This window comes from Alexandromys fortis, unplaced genomic scaffold (assembly GCF_014885135.2).
Source record: "Alexandromys fortis isolate MF-2015 unplaced genomic scaffold, M_Fortis_MF-2015_v1.1 scaffold_26, whole genome shotgun sequence".
NCBI lineage: Eukaryota > Metazoa > Chordata > Mammalia > Rodentia > Cricetidae > Alexandromys > Alexandromys fortis.
The window spans coordinates 3,722,365-3,731,510 of NW_026067894.1; the positions used below are offsets into that span (position 1 = coordinate 3,722,365).

Consider the following 9,146-nt stretch of genomic DNA (forward strand, 5'->3'; position numbering starts at 1 on the left):
AGAGAGAAAAGGAGGGGAAAAAAAGGATCTTTCTTACCTTGTTCACCCCAAACCTTCAAGTCTGGACTAATAGCTGTGTCTGAACACAGTTGTGGGTGTATCTGAAGGGGAGGGAAATTGATTTCTCTGCTTTTCTATTATACAAGTTGTTTACAGAAACTGCAAATTAAAAATTACACACTGGCATTTGCAGTCCTTAAAATAAATTAAAAGTTCTCAACTGTTTTTTTCCTTTCTTTTTTCTTTTTCTTTTTTTTTTTTGCTAAATGTGTTTTTTTTTAAGTATGAGTCCTCGTTTAAAAAGAAAAGATTAAAACAGAAAATATTTTCTATAAATAGTACATGTATTTTGGTTTTCGAGCTCCCGCCCTCAGGTTTGCTGTCTCCTTGTTCCAGCACCTTTATCCTCCATGATCACCTGTTTCCTTTTCCCTCTCCCACTCGTGCACACGTGGGGTTTCTGCGAGAGTTGGCCTTGCTGCACTGTGATTGGCGAAGAAGTGAAACTTTTTAAAAAAATACTTAAATTGTTTCTTTTGTTTCTTTTGTGTATTTGAAGTATTAGTTATCCTCGGACTCCTCTTCTGCTTCCCGCAGCCACGTGAAAAATGCTGTGACAGATTTGAGGGCCACGCCCTTCCCATTCTGCTCTGCAGGGTCCTTGCTGCTCTCCCATTTATAGAAGGCATCCTCTGAGATCACCTCCTCGTCATACAGGCAATCAAAAAACATCCGGAGCAAATCTGCAAGTGGGTGGAAACAGCCATTGGTTGGGGCATCGCAGCAGCAAGGGAAGCAGTGATGTGTGGACCAAGGCAGTGAACAAATACTCACTTCCTAGTACCAGGCTCTACACACTTTTGATGCTGCAAACATTAACAGCCATTTGCCTATATTATTTTATACCTTTTATTTTATTCAAATCTAACATATTCAGATACTGGGGAAGCTGTTTCTTATTATATAGTTGTCAAATTAAACACTTCACAAATTCTAGGGCTGTATGAAAAACAGAGTGACTTTGTACAGAAAACATGGGCCAAGGTGATCTCTGCACTTTGGGGTATTAAATATCTCAACTGTTTGAATAATTGCAATTATTTTTCTCTTACAGTGAAAAAGGGAGAACAATGGTAGAGACATTACGCTCCTTTAGATGTATTTATTCTTCCTTTAAAACAGTTCAACCCACAGCACAGCAAGAGAGAAAAAGATAATTCTATCATGATGGGGTTTTACTATGTAGCTCTGGCTGGCCACAAACTCACTATGTAGAGCAGGCTACCCTTGAACTCACAGAAATCCACCTGCCTCTGCTCACTGAGTGCTGGATTAAATGTAAGCACCATCACCCCTGGCTCTTAGGACTCACTGCAGCTGGCTTCCTGACCATCACATTAGCGGAGGCAGTGAATGAATGGTAAATGTCAATTAGTATGAGAATCAGACAGATTCATAGCCACATTTCTTGATTAATCTTTGTAATTATAATAGTTGAACACTGAAATAAATCATGCCAAAACCCAACAAAAATAAAATCAGAACAACTCCAGTTGATCTACAGGGAAATGAAACAAGACCACAAATCTGATGGTGGCAGGTTCCCAAACCAACAGTTCCCAGGATGTCTGTGGTCGATATACCTAATGTTTACTTGGCAGCCACTTACTTCATCAGACAGCATCTCATCTGAAAAGCTAATGTCCTCTTCTGCAACACCTCAGAAGGACGCTATCCTGTCACATGACCTCACAAGACTTTGAGAGAAGGAAAAACAACTATAGTTTTGGATTCAGACTTCAGGGCCTCTCTGACTAACTCTGAGGATTTAGTCCTTCCTCTCCTCTCCCAGAAGACTCAGCAGCATTTCCACCTTCAGAGGATAACTGCAAATGTCAGAACACAAGCAAAGGATCTGGGAACCACTCAAGGCCATCCCTGAAATAAGCCTGCTCCATCCACATGTACAAACTGCAGTAATTCCTGAGGGTGTCCAAGATTCACTGGCCAGCACCTGACACTGGGGTGCATGGGTAACGGAAGCCTTGATAAATGCCAGTGCTCAGGATGCTGAGATCACTGGCCAGCCTCTCAAGGCCATTAATCTGCATCCAAGATACCCACATGGGGCTACCTAAATGCAAGTTAAATAAAATGGGAAATTCAGTTCTCAGTCACAACAGCTACATTTACATGTACCACGGCCACAAGCATCTCAAGGTGACTAGGTTGCCATACGGAGCAAGGTATACATCCATTGTGACAGCAGAGCCATTGGACTTGGTACTATGGAAAGATCAACTCTACACCAAGTTGCCTTTGAGATATATTCTTACACTGCAGCCCAAGCTGGCCTTGAAGCTATGCTTCTCTTGCCCTAGCCACACCCAGGGATGATGGGGGAACGATACCTATCCAGTTCAACTATGCATGTGTGTATATCTGTGCACCATATGCATGCCTGGTGGGTGTGTAGACCAGGAGAGGGAGTTGCATCTCCTGGAACTGGAGTTAAGACTGGCTATGGGCGGCCATGTGGGTACCGGGAACCGAACCTAGGTCCACTGGAAGAGCAGCCAATGCTCTTTACACTTGAACTCTCTCTCTCTCTCTAGGTTCTAAGCTAGACTTTTTTCCCTCCCAGAGTTTGAGACAGGGTTTCTCTGTATAATAGCCCTGGTGGTCCCAGAACTTGTTCTGTAGCCCAGGCTGGTTTCAAACTCATAGAGGTCCACCTGCCTCTGTCCCGAGTGCTGGGATTAAAGGCGTGTGACACTACACCCTACTTAACTAGACTTAATAGCATCTTCTCACATAGGTTTTCACACTGCTGATTCTGTAAGCTGTTGCAAGTCATCCCACTGCCCATGTCCAAACCCCAACTTTCAAGGCTTACAAATTCTACCTGATTGGCTGGACTCACTGTACCAAGATGGAAACTTACTGGCAGGTTGGTCAAGTTTTACTATTGATGCTTGTAGTGCATAAAGTGCTTGTAGTTCCTTCTCCGTGTCTGAGTCTAGGTACTTGAGTAAGATCGGCACTCTCTGCTTGATGACAGCAGTGTCCACTCTGAAGGTAGAACAGTCAGCTGCAGAGACAAAAACCAGAGTTAACACAGAACCCTTTCTACTGCTGAGAACAGCGGACATGCACATCTATGGAAGGAGAAGTAAGGGGCTCTAAAGCAAAGACTGAACCCTGTACATTCTTCTGTTGCACTGAACCAAGTGCCTCACACACTTGGCAAGCTATCCCTGAACTTTTCATTTTGAGACAGGGTCTCACTAAGCTGTCTCATAGGCCTTAAATATTCTCTGTAGCCCAGGTGGGCCTTGCGCTTTTGATCCTGCTGCTTCCACTTATAGGCCTCTGACACTAGTACACTTTTAATGGTATATTCTATAGAAAATGATATAAACCCTGAAAGGGAAACGCACGTGGAAGGCAGATTTCCCAACTTTTTACCTATGTAGATTATAATGAAACAGTACCAAGGTTTTATGGCAACTTAGGAGAGCCATATTAATCAGATATCTCATCATAAAATTGGATTAGCTTGATTTAAACATTCCACATTGCAGACATTATCAAAACATCACTTTTAGCCTACGAATGTGTACAATTATAATTTGCCATGCCAATTAAAAATATTACTAATTAATAATGTGGGAATTCAAATGAATACTTTAAAAATGCAAAAATAAAGCAAAATTGGGAGCTGGAGCTATAGGTCAAGTTTACATGGCATAGATATTTAAACAATAAGCCAAACTTGGTCACAGGTAACTATACTTTTAACACAAGGGAGGCATAAGCAGGAGAGCTTGAGGTTAGCCTGGGCTACATGAAACCCTACCTCAAAAAAGCCATAAAAAATATTCAACCCGCTCATGAATGGAAGACATAGCCTTGATGATGGAAAGAAAAAATGGAAGGAAAAGTCTAAGTGCACCCAAGGAGCAGTGCACAATTCCGCTCAACTGCAGAACATGAGGTAGGCAGGAGAGGGAGGCTCAGACCTGTTCTTACTGAGAGATCAACTATTCACCCTTGGCTGAGACAGCAGGTAGCACGATCTGATGCCACCATTTATGCAGAAACTGCAAGTGCCAAGAAATATAAAATGAGATGATGAAACGCAGAGGCAAAAATGTGTACTTTAGATGCTCGGAACCACAACCAACAGACACCACTCACCTATGATAGCTGCTTTGCAAACGGCCGTCATTAAAGCTCTAAGGAATGTAGGCGAACTCATCTGGTTTTCATCTAGATTAGCCTGGAAGTGAAAACAGAAAGGATGTCTGTCAGTGTAAGGCGCTTGCACTTGTCTGTGCAAACGCTCCAGGCAGCCAGGCGGGTTTGAGGACTTCTTCCTCTGACCTCGGTCAATCACGCAGCACCATGGATTATGGTCATTTAGAGCTGCAACCACCGAACAACATTCCGTCGTCACAACCCACAAGGAGACCCACCCTGTCTACATATGCAAAAGTGACCGCACTACAGGCAAGGGGCTGCTGCCCATGTCTAAATTTTAATTTTAGCACTGGGGGTTTGGGGAGGGGGAAGAGAGAGAGGACAGAGGAGGACGTTCTGTGAGTTCTAGGAAGCTTGGTTTACAAAGTGAGCTTGAAGCCAGCTAGAGCTACATAGAAAGATGCGGCTGCACCATAAAGCATGAATGCATTGTAGCCTGGATCACATTCTCACCATGCGACTGCATCCTTGGACCAACACTGCTGTTCATTTTCATCTACAGCAAAGAGGGCTGATTTCCAGAACAGTCTGGAACCTTTCAGGTGTTGAGAAATTCATTCCACTGATGTCTAATGAAGTCAAAAGGACCCTAGATTCCACTCCACTGCATGGATGCTGCTTAGCCTTACACTAAGATGATGGGCAGCAACAGAAAAAGGCAAATGCACCGGGAGACAATCCCTAAGAAAGGGTTTCAAATATTTCCACAGTATCCCAGGGACTTTTCCATCAGAGAGTCAGCCTGAACACAGTGCCTGGCAAGAAACACTGAACATGTCATTGCTTCTGGGTTTGAAAGTTTAGCCATGTAAGGTCGTTTAGAGACAGGCAAGTGTAGGACTTTACAACTGAGGCAGATCAAGGAAAGCTCTTCCTGACACCTGCCCTCAATCCCACTCAGCAGGAACTTGCGGGATCAGTGAGGGCAGGCAGTCAAATGGTCAGCTCTTTGGGACCACCACTGTAGCTAGGAAGGACTTTATTCCATTAGAGTTTCATGACCAGGCCAATCGCAGAAACAGAGGCATGTGGGGCCAGTACCACATCTGGGGACGGACTATGGAAAGCAGTGGGTGCCAAGAGACATGCTGACAAATTGCACCTGCTCTACACCACTGTAAAAGTGCTCAGCTGGCCACGGTGAAGCACTGTCTGGTGAGCAGTGTGCGCTCCAGAACTGCCTGATCTATATAGAGAGACCTTCTCTCAAAAAATAAACAAGACAGGGTTTCTCTGTGGTTTTGGAGCCTGTCCTGGAACTAGCTCTTGTAGACCAGGCTGGTCTCGAACTCAGAGATCCGCCTGCCTCTGCCTCCCAAGTGCTGGGATTAAAGGCGTGTGCCACCACTGCCTGGCTAGTTGAAATTTATCTTTATTTATTTGGTTAGAGTGAGGCGTGTGTGTGTGTGTGTGTGTGTGTGTAAGGTCAAAGGACAGCTTGCAGGAGTTCTGCAACATCCCTCCATCATGTGAGTTCTGGGGACTGAACTCAGGCTATTAGGCTTGACCGCAACAATCTTTACCTGCTGCCCTCTTACCAGAAGAGACATCGGCAAAAACAATCAAGCTGGCTGGGCATGGTGGCCTCCCTTTAATCCCAGCAGAGACAGATGGTCTCAGGAGTTTGAGGCTAGCCTGATTTACAGAATGAGTTCAAGGACAGCCAGGGCTACAATAATAAGAGAACTTCTTTCACATAAGATCAAAACAAACAAACATTAAAAAAAAAATCCTATGGAAAAGAAAATCCTATAAAGCTGAGTGTGAACTGGGGAAGGATTTGGGAGACCTAGGGAGGGGAAAGAATATTAAAATGTATGGAATTCTCAATTATCCCTGCTAAGACTGTTGAACTGAATTCTAAAGAAACTACTGCAAATGTTAGTGCAATAGAACCTAAGAGTGGACAAATATATGCAATTTTTTGGTAAAGCAATGTTAATTTATAACGAAGTTGGACAGTTTAAAGGACAAAAAGTAAAATCACAAGTATGTAGTGAATTCTGAAATGAAAGTTCAACCACCGACACACTGTCCATCTACAAAGTCATGAGGGGATGGCGCTAAGCACGTGAGCTGAGACCTGACTTTCAGAACAGAAAGCAGGAGACCCACGGCTCAGGCTACCTGAGTTCAAGAATAAAAACTGTGCTGCTGGCACAGTGGTTGGCACAGCTGCCGTCTAAGACTCAACTATAGCAGAATGGGTTAAGATTAGGAAAGAGATGGCTACCCATCTCTGGGTGGGAGTCCCAGAGGAGGTCCTGTGCTCACAGATAAGCACTGCGGGAACCAGGAATGGTCAACACACAGGGTTCCTGCAAAGGAAGGTATACAGAAGCTGCTACCCATCCAGAAGGCTGGGAGACCTTTTGGGCTGTGTGAACACACTATACTGGATCCTCCCCCAAACCCTTATTATGAGCTTCTCAATCTACAGAATCCATCTTTTTTTTTTTTTTTTTTTTTTTTTTGGTTTTTCAAGACAGGGTTTCTCTGTGGCTTTGGAGCCTGTCCTGGAACTAGCTCTGTAGACCAGGCTGGCCTCGAACTCACAGAGATCCGCCTGCCTCTGCCTCCCGAGTGCTGGGATTAAAGGTGTGCTCCACCATCGCCCGGCTACAGAATCCATCTTTATGGAAGATGTCACATGTAGTCAATCTACAGAACCCATCTTGATGAAAGATGTCACATGTATTTTACAAAGTGTTTCAATGTAGTCATATCTTAAGCTTTATTGTACACTAGGAATTTTTTTTTTTTTTTTTTTTTTACCAAATTGTGCTAAGTTGTCTAAAATAAACTACTTGGGATTAGATTCCAAAGTTTGGATGAACATGGCTACTTAGTCATGTTGAACCAAACCACCTTCGTGCCTCCCTCAAATTGTTACTCTGCTGACCATGATAGTCACAGAGACCCCTGCAGCTACACCAGAAGTAATATTCAGAAAAATGTAGCCATGTTAAAGCAACCTTTAATCTTAATTACTCATCTTAGAATGAAACACAATTCCTGAGTTCCAGCAAGGCATCTGAAGCTATCTAATGATGGATCTTCCCTTGTGGGTGAGGTATAAATGGTAAATACAAAGCCAAGTGGAGGACAGCAATGTCCCCAGGTGGGGGAGCTGGACAGTTCGCAGTTTTGTCCTCAGAGCACTCCACTCACCCATCCCTCAGTTCCCCTCAGACGTAAGTGATAAGGCGGGCACATGAATGAAGCCTGAGGATGATGAAAAGTGAAGACAGCAGATGTCACGATTCAACCCAAATTCTAAGTATTCTCAGACCAGAAAGCTATCTGACTGAAAACTAATTTGAGTCCAGTGTGGGGGTTTCCAGGGAATAGCCCCAAATCAAAGTGGAAGATAAGGCTGGTGTGGTTGTGCACACGTTACATAGCACCTGAGAGGCGGAGCAGGAGGACCAGGAATTGGAGGTAGTCTTTAGAGACATGGGGGTCTGAAGGCCACCTTGGGTAACATGTGACTGTCTCAAAACAACAAAAACAAGTATCTATACAACGTATCTCATGACCTAAACTGCTGGTCTGCACGTGTGGCCAAGCTCAGACAGCACCAACAGCTGTCAAAGGAATGCCAGAGCCTGGCTGTCATTGTGAAGATGCTTCCCTGGTCGAGTGCTTACTGCTCATGTCAAGAACAGAGTTTGCATGGGTGGTGGCAGAGCGTGTGTTTAAACCCAGTTCTCAAGAAGCAGAGGCAGGTGGATCTCTGTGAGTAGAAGGCCAGCTGGTCTACAAAGTGAGTTCCAGGATAGTCAGGGTGATACATAGAACACATAGATAAAACCTGTCTAGAAAACAAACAAACAAAAAAAAGAGTACCCTTGCTGGGCAGCTAACAACAACCTACGAATAATAAATAAATAGAGCAGTGATTAAGGGCTTGGAGAGATGGCTCTGTAGTTAAGGAAACTTGCTGCTCTTGGAGAGAACCTTGGCTTGATTCCCAGAACCCACATGGTGGTTTACAACCATGACCATATGACACACTCTTCTGGCCTTCTTGGGCACCAGGCATGCACACAGTGCAGACATATATGAAGGCAAAACACCCACATCATAAAGTAAAATATATATATGGAGTGATAAAAAAAGAGAGAAAGCAAGATTTCAAGAAAAGATTACCAGGCACCGACAAGGGAGAAAAAGCAATCAAGTTATTAGGGTCAGTCACGTTATTTCTCAATGCCTGGAGTGGTTAAAGACCACAGCAGGTTGTTGTAAGAGAGGCCGCTTGTTGGTTCCTGGCTGCTCAGCCTCGAAATAATCACACAAAAACTATATTAATTAAATCACTGCTTAGCCAATCACTTAAGTGTATTGCTAGCTAGCTTTTACATCTAGTATTAACCCATCTACAGTATTTTATATTTTACCATGAGGCTTGTGGCCTACCGGCAAGGTTTCAGCATGTCTGTCTCTGGTGGAGGATCCATGGCTTCTCCCTGACTCCACCTCCATTCTCCCAGCATGTAGTTTAGTTTTCCCGCTTAGCTAAATTCTGCCTTGCTATAGGCTCAAGCCAGCTTTCTTTATTCATTAATGGTAATCACAGCACTCAGAGGGGAATCCCACATCAGCGGACACAGTGGGGTAAGGGGAATTCTGCTTCTGTGATGATGTGGGAATAGTTTCTTATTAATAAAGAAACTGCCTTGGCCCATTTTATTGGATAGAAAATTAGGTAGGCGGAGTATACAGAAGAGAATTCTGGGAGAAAGAAGGTTAGAGGAAGAGTCGCCATGATGCTCCCACTCCAGACAGACGCAGGTTAAGATCCTCTCTGGTAAGCCAGCTTGTGGGCTACACAGAATATTAGAAATGGGTTAGAACAATATGTAAGAGCTAGCCAATAA

At 43.9% G+C, this 9,146-nt stretch overlaps 1 protein-coding gene across 16 annotated transcripts in view; it reads right to left on the minus strand.

Annotated features, from left to right (window-relative positions):
• Positions 1-130: 130 nt before the first annotated feature.
• Positions 131-9,146, minus strand: part of Eif4g3 (eukaryotic translation initiation factor 4 gamma 3) — a 225,315-nt gene continuing 216,299 nt past the window's right edge. For all 16 annotated transcript variants that reach the window (XM_050150849.1, XM_050150839.1, XM_050150803.1 and 13 more), the window contains 3 exons: positions 4,201-4,282; positions 2,945-3,091; positions 131-743 (listed from right to left, as the gene is read on the minus strand). In XM_050150849.1, coding sequence (XP_050006806.1) covers positions 562-743; positions 2,945-3,091; positions 4,201-4,282 — 411 coding nt within the window. In that variant the 3' untranslated portion in view covers positions 131-561. The remainder of the gene's footprint in view (positions 744-2,944; positions 3,092-4,200; positions 4,283-9,146) is intronic.